General features: G+C 38.1%; 1 protein-coding gene across 21 annotated transcripts in view; it reads left to right on the top strand.

Annotated features, from left to right (window-relative positions):
- The window catches only part of Cntln (centlein), a 254,984-nt gene that overhangs the window by 230,894 nt on the left and 9,593 nt on the right, over positions 1–14,497 (top strand). For all 21 annotated transcript variants that reach the window (XM_087904885.1, XM_085686221.2, XM_085686220.2 and 18 more), the window contains 2 exons: positions 4,935–5,120; positions 7,948–8,025. In XM_087904885.1, coding sequence (XP_087761011.1) covers positions 4,935–5,120; positions 7,948–8,025 — 264 coding nt within the window. The remainder of the gene's footprint in view (positions 1–4,934; positions 5,121–7,947; positions 8,026–14,497) is intronic.

Raw genomic sequence — 14,497 nt, 5'->3', positions numbered from 1 at the left:
TATAAAGGGACAGAAAAACTATTTAAAGAATTAATAGCAGAAAGCTTCCCGAATTTGGAAAGAGGTGTGCAGATTCATAGATGCAAAGATATCCCCAAAAGACTGAGCACAAAAGGTATAAATGAGGGAGTGTATAATTAAATTGTGAAAGACATACACAAAGAAAATGTTGGAAAAGGAAGAAATTGTTAAACATCATATACAAGAATCCCCTGTAAGAAAGAACATACCCATAAGACTGCCAAAATATACTCACAGAAACCTTAATGATCAGGAGAATATGGGATGTTTTCAAATAGTGAAAGTGAAAGCTGCCAGCCAAGAATACTGTAGTCAACAAAGGCTGCCCCAGTGAGCTGACATGGAGAGTCTGTGCCTCCCTAGGAATGCTACCCAGAGTTCATTAAGTGGAGATAGAACTCTAAGTGATAAAGTTGAAACAAACTCAAGTCAGGATTCTCAAGCTTTACAATAGGGTTGCAAAAATGACTTTCCATTATGGAATAAAATAAAGCATTTAGAAACTAAATGACAAAATTTTCTCTTAGATATTTAATAGAAATATATTTGTAAATCATAATATCCAAAGAGCAGTGTCATCTATATGTAATCCTTATTGCCATGATGTTAACAGCTGAATAGGAAGCTACAATTTCAAGGTATTTTATGAAAGCCACAAGGTATTGACAAAGGAAGTTCTAAAGTGGAAATACAGAAGATTAAGAAATAATCTCAAAGCCTATGCAACAACAGAAAAGTCAGGGGAAAACACCAAGAATGGAAGAAAGAATAATGGATAGTAGAACAAAGAGTCATAAAACAATTAAAAAATGGAAAAAGTAAATATGTTACCTGATAATATTTATTTTAAATGTAAATAGTCTAAACTCTGATCAGAAGGTGTCTGGTAGCTGAACAGATTTTCCTTTTTTCTTTCTTTTTGAAAGTATGGTCTAGTGATCATACAAAGACTCAATTTAGCTATCAAGTCACATCTAACTGAAAGTGGAGAGATAGTAAAAGATATTCCATACAAATATGAGAATGTTAGTGGCTGAGTTTATAACATGAAAAAGTTTAGTTAATAAACACTCAAAATGGAAATGACAAAAACAGTTATAAATATTTGTTCACTAAGCGTCGGTGCATCTAAGTATATAATGCAGATACTAAGAGCAGAGAGGAAAGAAACCCAAAGGAGAACGGTGACCCCTCTTGGTGGTAGCCCCTCTGAACAGTGAATGCATAAGCAGCAGAACTGAGCAAAATCAGCACCATGTGGCCCTCACAGACATATGCAGAACCTTCCACAGGACAGGCAAATGTGAAGCCACAAAATACAGCTCTTAAAAGTTCAAAAGGTTAAAGTCATACGAAGCATCTTTTCTAACCCTATTTGTGTAAAAATGCAAATCAACCATGGAAGGAAAATTCATGAATATGTGAAAGGTAAGATTTTGGCCCCAAAAGCTAATAGGACAAATTATAAAGAAGAGAGAAATAAAAAAAATGAGACAAGTGAAAATGGAAACACAACCTATTACATGTATGAAATGCAAAAATATGTGGTTTTTGAGAGGAGAGATTACAGCTGTAAATAATTTAACAAAAAGGTTCTGAAGTGTACAGTCAAACTTTAAACATTGAAGAGCAAGGGAAAGAATAATTGGGCCCGAAGTTAATAGGCGGAAGAGACTAGTACACACTAGGAAAGAAACAATTCAGATAAAAAGAATAGAAAACAAAGCAAAGATCAGTGAAACTAAGCTAATTTTTTAAATATAAAATTGGTGAATCTCTATCTAGACCAGTTAAGGAAAACAAAAGAGAAAGATTTATTATTCCAACTAGAAAATTATGACTAATAACCAAGAAGTGATCCGGATCATGAGAGAATACTCTGAACAATTATATGCTAAGAAGTTAGATAGGCTATAATAAATGGGAATTCCTGAAAATCAACTACCCACCAAGATCGAACCATGAAGAATTAAAATATCCAAATGAACAAGTAAGGCAATTGAGTCAGTAATCAGAACCCTCCCGGCAAACAATCTCAGTGCCATATGGCTTCCCCACTGTCTGGCCAACATTTAAAGAAGAGTTAATGCCAGTTCTTGAACTCTTCCAAAAAATTAAAAAGGACAACACTTCCAAACTTCATTTACAAGGTCAGTATTACACTGGAAGCAAAGTTAGATGAGGACATGGTGAGGGGAAAATTAAATTCCAGTATCACTCGAACATAGATGCAAGAATTTCTAGCAAAGTACTGGCAAGCCACATTAAAAACATCATACACCCAGTTGAAATGAGATTTGGTCTGTGGATGGTTCAAATATGCAAATACATATGAGATGCTAAATTAGCAGAATAAAAGTCATATTGTTTATCAATAGGTACAGAAAAAGAATTTCATAAAATTTCATATCTTTTTATGTTTGAAAACTCATTAAATATAGAGTGAGAAGATTTCTACATTATAAAACCTATAACTTACAGAAATGCTTTTTTCTGTAAAATCAAGACCAAGGCAAAGGCTTAAATAAAGTTACAGAAATCACAAGAGAAAAGTAAAAATACCTCTGTTTGCAGATTGCACAGTTTTAGACATAAAAAAGTAGGACTATTCCTCAAAATAGATGAGTTCAATAGTGTCTGATAGTTCCAAACGCCAATATATAAAATTTAGTTCTGTCTCTCTACACTAGCAACAACCCGTCTAACACAGAAATGAGAAAAATAGTCATTTACAGTTACAGCAAAACAATAAAGGAAAAACTAGGAGTAAAGTTTATCGAGAAAATGGAATCTTTTAACTGAAAAATGTTATTGATGAAATAAATTGAAAAATATAAATGGAACAATAGTCTATAATAGTCTATGTTCATGGATTGGAAGGACTAATACTGTTAAAATGTCTTATTGCCGTGTGTGTGTGTATGTGTGTGTGCATTTATGTATATTCATTCACTACAATTGTTATTAGTAGTCCTATTATATTTGAACATAAATAAGAAAAACTTGTATGAAACCACAAAAGATGTTGATTTAACAAAGCAATGTTGAGTAAGAAGAGTTAAGCTAGAGGTATTATAATTTCTGATTTGAAACTATATCACAAAGTTACAGTAATCAAACCTTCATGATATTGGCATAAAACAAAAATCTTAGACCACTGAACAGAGTAGAGGTTCATTAATAAATTTATTATTATTAACTGATAAGTGACAGACAGGAAAAGCATGTGACAGTGAAAGTACTGTTTCTTCAATAAATGATACTAGGAAAACTGGCTGACTAGTAATTAACCCGTGTCTTACTGATTTTGTTGCTGTAAAGAGACACCTTGACCATAGCAACTCTTATAAAGGAAACATTTAATTGGGGTAACTTGCTTACAATTTCAGAGGTTCAGTCCATTATCATCATGCTGGGGAGCATGGTACCACGCAGGCAGAGGAGGTGCTGAAGGAATAGCTGAGTGTCCTACAGGAAGTAGACTGACTCACTGGGCAGTATTCTGACCATAGGAAACCTCAAAGCCAACCCCCACAATGGCACTCTTCCTCCAACAAGGCTATACCCACTCCAACAAAGCCACATTTTCTAATAGTGCCACTCCCTCTGAGGTTATGGGGGTCAATTATATTCAAAGTACCACAACCAAGAAAGGACATGAATGAAGTTGTTCAAGTACTGGCATATGCTTGACAAGAAACAACTTCAGAGAAGTTTTGTTTGTACTCTTGGTCTAGGTTCGACTGTACCCTGGTGGTAAGGCTTAGCTGTGACAGCTCTTGACCGCTGTGACGACAGGTCAGAGGCGTCCTGCTTACATCTCCAGGGACCAAGGAAGAGAGAGTGACAAGAGGGCTAGAGCTGGGTTGTAGGCCTCCAATCCTGCCCCCAGTGGACGAGTTCCACCAGCTAGGCTCTACCTCCTACAGGCTCTGCAGCATCCTAAACACGCTAGCTAGGAACCAAGTGTTCGCTTCTACTTAGCCTATGAGGGATCCAAGCCATAACAGAAGGAAAATGCTATCTACTTTGACCTGGGTATAGTTTAGCCAAAGTTTTCATTTAGTAAAAATTCATAAAACTATACTATTAAGACATATGTATTCCATTGTGCTGTAATTTAATCTCAGAAGAGATAAAAATATTCATCTTTACTTAGTGATATACATGACAATGTGTTTAGGGACCAACTCTACTGATACCTGCCACCTGCATTGGGCTCCCAAAGCTATACTTGTATCACCACCCAGAACACAGAACTCTGATCATACAAAATAAAATGTGCTTTCTCCCCCCCCCCCATTTTCCCTTGGAGTGACGTAAGCTAGCACTTGCTGATTTCTCAAAGGAAGAACTTGAAGACGTTTGTAGCTAGTGTCCTTATATGTTTTCACCCCTCCTCTTTACACTGCATGATTTAATTGCACTGTTACTCTACTTGTTCTCAGGTTTTTCCCAAGAATGTCAAGCTTTTGTAAAATATTACAGAAGTGACATTTTCAGTGGCCATCTTTCATCAGCTATATAACAATTAAACCCACCATACAATGGCCTGTTATAATTACTATGCAAATAGTATGTTTACAGATAAGTAGAACTATCTCATCAACTCAAATGTGCTTTATCATGAAAACAGGTGGCAAGCTTGACCAACCAGACACCAGTTAGCATATCTAACAGTGAGTTTAGAGAGCTGTGCTTAATAAGAAAGGTAGTTAAGAGGTGATTTAAGAGAGGTTTTTTTATTACATAATGGAAATGAGTAGATAGCAGTCCATTCTCTTCCAAAATAAATAAAATCATGGTAACCTTAATAAAAATGATTTGCTAGTACAGTCACATTTTTAAGTTTTGGTCACTTTTTCTTCATTATGACTTCCATATGAACTCATGTTCTTTCCAATATGTTTTAGGCTTTGGTCAAAGAGTTACAAAGTGATGTCCATAGGACCAGACATCGGATCAGAGAGCTTAAGAAGAGGCAGAAAAACAGACATGCTTGTAAAACCTCAACCCATAAAGCACAGACCTTGGCAGCTTCCATCCTGAACATTTCGCGATCAGACCTTGAGGAAATACTGGACACAGAAGACGAAGTGGTAAGATCACTTACGTATTCATTAGTATAGAGCTTTCTGCATTTTTATCTAAAATATATTGTTTGTTTTATAATTTGGATTTCATTTTATGGTATTATTGTCAAGTTGTCGAAGAAATGTATTTACAGTATAACCAACTCAATGCCTTTATAGAAATTCAATATATAATATAGAAATGAGTCCAATATGTAACAGGGGAGGATCACAGGCATAAGCAGGAATTAGGAAGATTCATGTTGCTTCTTATACATATCAGTCTACTTATCTCTTTCTGTCTCCTTTATTCTCTTTAACTAATCATGTTATAGATCTTGCCGCCAGGGTTTTTGTCATCGTTTGTGTGTGTATGTGTGTGTCTGTGTGTCTGTGTGTGTGGTTTGAAGCAAAGACCTTACTACGTTGGTCAGGCTGGTCTCAAACTTCTAGACTCAAGTGATCCTCCTGCTTCAATCTCTTGACCCTTTCAGACTATGGGTCTGTACCACCACATCAAGCAGTAATTCTCTATTTTATTTTATGCGTGTGAGTCCTTTGCCTTGATGTATGTATTTGTACCACATGCATACCTGGTGATAGAAACTGGCATCAGGACCTTTGGAGCTGGAGTTTATGGAAAATGGTGTACCACCACATAGGTGCTTGTAACCAACCCGTATCCTCTGCAGGAGAGCCAGACGCTCTTAACTGCTGAGCCACCCTCTCCCTCCAGACATCACTATTCTTAAGTCACCGCTTTGACTGGACTTAGTTTAGGCAAGTCACCATTGATTTGATAAAAATCTCTTATGTGGGATTTTTTTTAGGTAACAAACTTATTGGCTTTCTTGGCTGAATCTATAATTATTTTGATAATCCTATTTCTTGAAAATATTTATTGTTTTAAAATGTGTGTTTTAAAATCTACTCGTATTGAGTGGATTATATTCCTAGCAGTGGGCCCTGGGGAAATGATGCTCTTATCTACAGTATTCTTTAGATCTATGAAGGATGCTTGTTCCTGAGATTAGAAGTCTTCAGTTATTTAATGATTGAAAATTTAAGACAGGATGATAGCAAGATTATCCCAGTAAATATTTGCTCAATGGTGAACTAAAGCAATAGATTTAAATATTTGTATGAGACCATCCTCTATGAGATGCCTGCCCACTTGAGCATCTTAGAGATTTTCTACTGCACAGAAGATTTATAGTGCAAAGATACTTAACTGCCAAGAATCTTTGGAAAAGATCCAAAGGAATTCTGTAGAGATTACTTTCATCCTTTGGGTGAGTGGGATGGTGAGCCACACTTTCCCCATTTCCCAGTCTCACATTTGAGCCAGCATCTGTGACTCTTTGCCTAACTCTGGACATGGAAGTAAAAGAATATTATCACATTGTAGGATCAAACAAGGAACATGGAAGACAGCAGTGCCTACCAAGGGCCTTGGCTGTGCTTGGTGCAGACACCTAACTAGAGTTTGGATTGATGGTGTACCCATGTTACAGTACATGCACTTGTGGCCATGTGTTCACACACACACACACACACATGCACACACACACACAAGCGCACAAGTCACATGGTTGGGAACACAGAATACTGTTGTTTCTATTAAGAGAATGTTCTCTCATGGCTGTATATTAGAAAAATCTCATGTCATTTGAATGAGGAAATTAGATGATGTTATCTCTTTTTTTATTATTAGATTTTTAAAAAAATACCAATCCAAGTTCTCCCTCTCTCTCCCCTCCTTCCATCCCCTCCACACACCCTCCCACTCCACCCCCATCCAATCCTCAGAAAGGGTAAGGCACATTGTTTTAGGGAAGGTCCAAGGCCCTCCCTAACTATATCCAGGCTGAGCAAGGTATCCATCCAAAGAGAATAGGTTATTTATCCCTACTGCATGTACTGGCTTTTTGGGATATTGTCTCTTTTTAAGTGTGTGACTTAGAAAATGTTCCTCACAGTGGCAAACACTAGAGAGCATGTCAGTGGGGAAGCCAGGTTCCTGCTTCTGAGCTGATGCAGTCTGGTACATGAGAACTCTGCCAGCAGCCGTGTGCCACACAGTCTGCAAACTCTTCTGGAAATAAAACGAACTTGAGTACAAATACACTGCTCTAAATGTATCGATATATTCACTGTGCTTAATTACAGACCAGAGTGTATTTAGAATGAACTATACATCTTTTAGAGATTAAGGGGTGGAATGTCTTGCCTGAATTATGTTCTTTAAACAGCATCCAATTGTAATAAATTCATGTTAAAAAATATGAGAGTCTGTGTGAAGAGCCTAGTGTGACGATTGACATGTAGTAAATTTCAATGATTGTTAGTTTCTCAAATGTTTCTATTTTTTCACATGTGATGAGGCTGTGTGTGTCTGTGTGTGTGAGAGGTGGGCTCGGGGATAGGGTGGGAAGAAGATAGAATTGAGTTTCTTGGAGTTGCAGGCTGTTGTAAGTCCCCTGACATGGATGCTGGGAATGAAACTCAGGGCCTCTGCAAGAGCAGCTCTTAACCACTGAGCCCTCTCTCCATTGTCTTTTTACAGTGTTATGTCCTTTCCACTACCATCCATCCCTGTCTTGAGCCACAGTGTGAAAGCTGAAAAAATATTTCTAATTTACTATGAAATAAACAGAGCTACAGCTTCCACTTGTATATAAATATTCATAAATTAAATACAAAAATAAATAATATAGGTTTAAATATTCCACCTTGGAAGAGTCAGGTCACTCTTGGTTGATATTCCTATAGATATGGTCAATAGTGAGCCACTAGGTTCTAGCAGAATGAGGAAGTTCATATCAGTTAATGTGTCTGTTTTTATCTTCCTTAGGAAATCGAAAAGACAAAGATAGATGCTGAAAATGACAAGGAATGGCTGTTGTACATTCAGAAACTTCTGGAAGGACAGGTATTTCACTTTTTGCTTCATCTATTAAAGCTTCTGAATAAATATCCCTGGCCTCACCTTTGCAGACACCCTTATTTACTTCTGGTAGGTAAAGAAGGGATCCAGAGGTAGACAGTAAAGTTAACCCCCTATTTGTACTTTTGGACTTAACAAATGAAGCAAGTGCCTTGAGGAAGGGCCGACATGGGCCTCGGCAAGCGCATTAATTAAATTATTGAGTCAACCTCTCTGCTTGCTAGAGTGAAAAGGATCCATTCTCCCAGCCCTCTTAGGAACAGAGATTCTTTATTAGTGTCTTTAAAGTTGGAAGTTGATACGGACACCTGAGGAGTTCATGGGTTTCGGTGACCTTTTACTGTGGACCTGTTTCCAGTCAATTCATGTTTTCCTCACAGCCAGACAGCTGTTTATTACTGTGTCTTCCCGCACTCTCTACAATATTTTCTACTGAGACCTCGAGCAGCTTGTTAGTGGGAAGTAAATATTGATTTGGCATCCTGTCAATGCAGAAAGAATGAAAAAATTTCCACCAGAGGCCCCTCAAACATTTTCCTATCGACGTTTTCCGGGCCGAGTGGAAAGCTGCAGAGAGGATGACAAGGCCAAGACGAGCTGGAGTCCCTGAGGGGTCTATTGAGGCTGCTGCTGTGACCAGTGCGATACACTTTTTCTCCCCTTTCAAGTATTTTTTTAATACACACATAGTCTGCTGGGATGTGCCCCTCTTGTAAGTGATCAAGGGCAGGTTATTGGCAGGTGAGAGCCCTGCTTTTCTAGTCATAGCCAGCTTTTGTTTTGACACCACTGACAGCTAGTAATGCATGTGAAAACTTTTTCATTGTAACCCCTCTCCCCCACCCTAATTGTTTATTTGAAAACCACGCTGAAATAAATAAAAGCTTAAACATAATTGTCAAGATGGCAAGAGGAAGCCCTATCAATCAGTGATGTTTGAAAGACACTGTGACTGTTTCTGCAAGGATTACAAACAGAAGCTGATATAGTATTCTAATTTTAGATGAGTGTTGCCAGCGAGCGTTTACTGTGTTTTTAGTGAAGTCAAGAATAAAGCAATGAAGGGGTTGGAGATGTAACCCAGAGGTTCTGTCTCCATGATTAGCATGGACACGCACTCAAGTGCGACCCCCAGCACCAAGACAAGAAACAAAGAACAATAAAGAAATAATACACAAGCCACTCATGTTGTTAGTGTTAACTTTATATAGTTCTGAAACATTATCTGCAATTGCTTCGGTAATAGAATATGATTGGTGATGTTCTGGTTCAAGTTGTTGCAATACAGATGCACAGGTATGTGACAAGGCCTTTTACAATGACAATATGTTTTTGAGAAAAGGGGTCACTTCTTTTACTTAAGATGGACCTTTATTTTGAATCATGTGTATGTGTGTGTGTTGGGGGGGGGTGTACATGAGTGCACTGATGAGGCCAGAGACATCAGATACCTCTGGAGCTGAACTTACAGGAAGTTATAAGCTGCCAATATGAGTGCTGGGAAACAAATCTAGGCTTTCTGCAGGAGTAGTACATGATCTTAACTGATGGGACATCTCTTCAGCCTAGAGAGCTCATTTCTGCTCATTTCTTAACCATGCTGTTTGCGCAGGCTCAGCCCAGTGCCTGGCACATGAAGGAGTTCAATGATAGTTGGTATAAAGTATTTTAATCTTAAAAATGATAGAAATAATCTTGTAATGATTTTCTAAGTGTTCACCTTGTAACGAGGACCTTGTAGTTCCTTTAATTAGAATTTTTGTCATCAATTATGTCCATAAAATAATGAATCAATATATTTAAATCTTGCTAAAGCTATACTGATCCCAGACCTAGTTTAGAGGTACTAGTTGTTCGTGTGTGTGTATGTGCATTTGTGTATCCTGTGTATGTGTGTGTCTAACACTTGTAAAAGTGCATGCATATATTCTGCATTATCTGTATATATGCTTATTCTGTCCAGTTAGTGTTAAAAATTCCCTGTTGAAATGGCATCAGGCTGCTTAGTACCGCAGTTTGATATAGTGCCTTTTTGTGCCACTGAGCCTGGACTCTGGAATATAATTGCCTGGTAGTATTGATTTAATTGCACAGGTTTATTTGTGGACTCCTAATTATTGACTGGAGGTAAATTTAATGGTGCAGTCTTTATGAACACCGAGGAGCACTGCCTTGCTGCTGTACATAATGAACTGCATCACATGCCTTTAGATCGTTTCTCAAGCTAATTTTACTCTGCTGTGACAGTATGATAACATTTAAAAAGTCAAAGACTTTCTTATTTTTATTACTGACATAGGTGGTTTTGCTGATGTCTTTGGATTTTGTGGGAAGAAAAATAGACATTTCAGTGGTTGTACTTGGACGTCACTTTATAATTATGCCCAAGAGAAAAATCTATAAATAGAAAACATCTCTTTTCCTCTCTCTCTATCCCAGCAATTATCTTTGTCCGGCATTTTCAGAAATGTTTCCTTTGCCCACCAGGTTTTCAGAGTCTGAGATGCTCACAGAGTTGTATGGGCACAATTGTAAATATGTTTGCTTCTGCCTTCCTGTGCATGCATTTACACAGCCGTTGGGCTGTAGAGTAAGTGAACATATTCCCTACAAAAGTACCTGACTTGATTCTGACATAACAGTATTGAAACATTTAAAAAATAAAGATGTAGGACATACCTTGTCTGCCCTCCTGTGTTGTTCTGTATTGTTTGGTAGAATCCTGAATATTGAGATTAATCAGCCCCATGACTGTTGATTGCTTTCATGATGACATTTTATATGATGATATGTTCACCACAAATGAACAGCAGATTCTGTCATGCAGCATGGTGAAGGGTATGATGCAGTATTTATTACTGTCCTTTGTATAGGTGGGATTATTTAATTGCAGAAGTCAAGAACATGGCCTCACCATTTCAAGGAGTTATAATGTAATTAGTAGTTTTATGTATTTGATATTTTTCTGCAGTTTGCAGTAAGAATCACACAGAAAAACGCCTTTCTAAGATCTGTTTCCATTTTTCTGTGGTATGGATAATTTTATCTTAAAACTTTTACTTGTGCTTTCTTTTCATATTGATATGATTTTAAATTTGCAATTTATGAGAGAGACAAAGAAGTAAAGATGAGGAGAATCCCTAAAACCTTTTATGTAGTTTAAGGAGTAGATGAGAATAGAGCTGAGGAGCTGGAGAGATGGCTCAGTGGTCCTCTGCTCTTCCAGAGGACCCAGGTTCAATTCCCAGCACCCACATGGCAGCTCACAACTGTCTGTAACTCCTTTACCAAGGGATCTGACATTATTACGCCAATGCACATAAAACTAGAAAAAAATAGAGCTGAAAATAGAGATTAGATGATTCTGGCATTTGAGCAAGAGTGTACCTTAGAAAGATACAGGGCGGCAGCATGCAAGGTTGTGGATATGGAAGAGGTGACGGCAGCCATGGAAACAGGAGAGCTGTCCACATTACCCAAGGTTAGAGCAGCGCAAACACGGAGTGCACAGCCAGTCCCAATCAAAGATGGATTATGTCAGCGCCCGACACGATGAGAAAGTGGAAGGTGTGCTGAAGAACCTCAGTGGTCAAGGGAGCCAGTGTGTTAGTGAGGAAATATTAAATAGTTACTGAAGCCATAGAATTTTTAGTAAGTTAATAATATTTGAAGTGTTCTATTTTTCCTCAATTCATCCCAGTCTTTTGTCGGTCTGGCCTCAGTTTAAGAAAACATTTCACATTATTATGTGAACAAGAAAAGATTGAAAGCCAAGATACTTGTATTGGCCCTGTACTAACCCCGTTTCCCATTCAGTGTCTGAGAACGAGGCTGGATTCTCAGCCTTAAATTTTCCTTTGGTTTCAAATGTTTCTGTTCCTGTTAACTGCTTCAGATCTTACAAATGCTGAGGTTTAAGCAGTTGTTTTCTCGAGTGTCCTCCTTCACTTCTGTTGACTGCCTGGGAGTGTGACAAACAGCCCTGGCCTTTGCAGTTGGAGGGATGACACGGAGCTCTGAAACCATCACCTCTGTGTGCCGCTTCCTGCATGGTATTTGTGGCATGTGTCCATGCTCACATGCTGCACTCGTACCTGCTCTCACACATACACAACCACTGGTCACCCATAGACATTTCATACAACCCGAAGAAAAAGTAAGATATAAATCTCCACTCACCCTGCTTCAGGTTTTTTATGTAACAACTTGAAGCCTGCTTTTTTTTTTTTTTGAGAAAAAAGACGTTTTCTGCTAAGGTTAAAGCAATTCTTTAAAATTATTAAATTCTAAATTATACTATGGGCTTTGTGATAATTATTTTTCTTTTTTAATAGCTACCTTTGTGTCATTTTATCTACTCAAAAGCTTGTTCTTGGGTTATATTAAAACAGTTTATGGCTGGTGTTCTAAAAGTAAGTCTTATGCAAATACCAGTAGATTGTCCTTCCTATTTTCCTCATTTGAAAACGTTTACAGAGTGCTGATGTTGTGCTACAGCTTTGGTCACCATGGGAGGCAAAGGAAATAACACAGGTCCTGAGTTTAAGCTAAAACAAGAAAATACCAAGGTCTCTGTGAAAACAGAGCCCGTGCATGTCACTGATGGGAAGGTAAAGCACTTTGACCACTCCTCAAGAGGTATATATTGCCAGAAATTCTGCTTCTCCGTACACTGCTAACAGAGCTAAAAGCAGCCTCCTGAGAAGGTACTTGTACATCAATGCTCATACAGACATAAACTATCCCAGTGTCTCTCTCTCTCTCTCTCTCTCTCTCTCTCTCTCTCTCTCTCTCATACACACACACACACACAAATTAATCTTCAACCAACAGAGACAAGCCTTCAGAAGCTTACAATCTATTGCTAGAAGTAGGAGCCTTTTCCTTACCAGATATTAAACATTATTTGTGAGCTCAAAAGGCCTAGGTATGAATACTAATGTTGGGAATTTGTGAATTTGAAAATTAATTCAGGTAAAGAAGTGGCTTAACTTTTAGAAAAAAAGTATTCAGCAAAACTCTGTGTTGTTGTTTGGAGGTGGCAACTGGGGAGGTGATCGGGTCGTGAGGGCAGATGACTGAAGAATGGAATTAGAGCCGGTGAGATGAAGAAGCTTGCTACTTCTTCTCTGTACCAGACAGGAGCACAGAGAAGACCACAGCCTACAAGTCAGCAGTGCCCTATGCAAACACTGGATGCAGCCGAGCCCTTGTTTGAGTTTTGCTAACCTCTTGAACTATGAGATTGAAATGCTTGTTTAAGCCACTCAGTCTATGGCACTGTGTTGCAGTTGCCAGGGCCAATTAGATAGCTCTTAACTGTAAAGGCATAAATAGACATGTCTCTAATATATAGTTATTGGCATTGGATAAAGGAATCATGTTAAAAAGAATTTACTACTAGTAGTAAATATAGTGTTTGTTCTACTGTATGTTGCTTTTGCCAGCAAAACAGGTTCCCGTAGTTGAAATTCTTGCAGTATGTGTGGGAGGTGGAATATAGAGGGAATGTGAGAGGACTCAATGTTCACTAAAGGTAGCACAGGTCCAAATTGAGGTCAAGAAGGTTTAGGAAATTAGGTTGTCTCTGAGATAGTACCATTGTCCAATGAATTATCTTGAAGGTCAAGGGATGCCTTTGGCCTATGAGCATACATGTCATTAGTTTGGCTTAAAAAAGAGGCTTGATAGACATGGGTTAGCTAAGACCATTGCCTCCCATGGAGATTCTAATGATAGGTATAAGCCGAGTACATAAATTATCTCCCACAGGAACCCAATGCAGAGCCTTATCACAGGCTGAGGACGCTGCTCAGCTTACCTAAATGTTCACACATTTCTCTTCCATGGTATATGACTTACCCAGGCCATAAAGAATTTGCTAATAATTCCTTTCCTAAATCCTGAAGTATCTTACTAAAGGTCACCATCTCCTAAGGACTTCATAAATAGGATACTTTGCCAAGTTGCTTTAAATGTTATCTAAGTATTCCTTGAGGCAAAAGAAAAAAAAAAACCTGAAGCATTTAAAAAGTCTTAACAATTTTCAGTTCTTATCTATGGCTTCTAGAGCCATTTTCAAATTTTAAGTGCTGATAAATTATAGATTCTACCAGAATTGGAGGGCATCAGATGCAGCCTTCTCTGTCAGCTTTCAGCAGTGCTGCGAGAGATGCATCTCTGAGGACAAGCAGGAGACAGCCAAGTGACCTTTAGGATCCGGAGTTCAAAATCAAGTGCCTAATTTAGCTGTAGATGAGTTCTTCCTTCCCACAGCATTCCTAATTATTTTAACATCTTCACTCTTTAATTTTGGTAACCAGTTAGACCTGTCCATTTGGATATGTAAGTCTGTGCATGGGTGAATTGATGTGTGATTAAGCGAATACATAGCATTAGACCAAACTGTGCACCCTTAGTTTGGGTGCAAACATCACTGGCTTTCCTTAGAATGTCT

The sequence above is a fragment of the Myodes glareolus genome, chromosome 3, assembly GCF_982192425.1.
Source record: "Myodes glareolus chromosome 3, mMyoGla1.1, whole genome shotgun sequence".
In the NCBI taxonomy this organism is placed as follows: domain Eukaryota; kingdom Metazoa; phylum Chordata; class Mammalia; order Rodentia; family Cricetidae; genus Myodes; species Myodes glareolus.
Note: the sequence above shows the minus strand (reverse complement) of the source record. Positions and strands in the feature narration are given on the sequence as shown.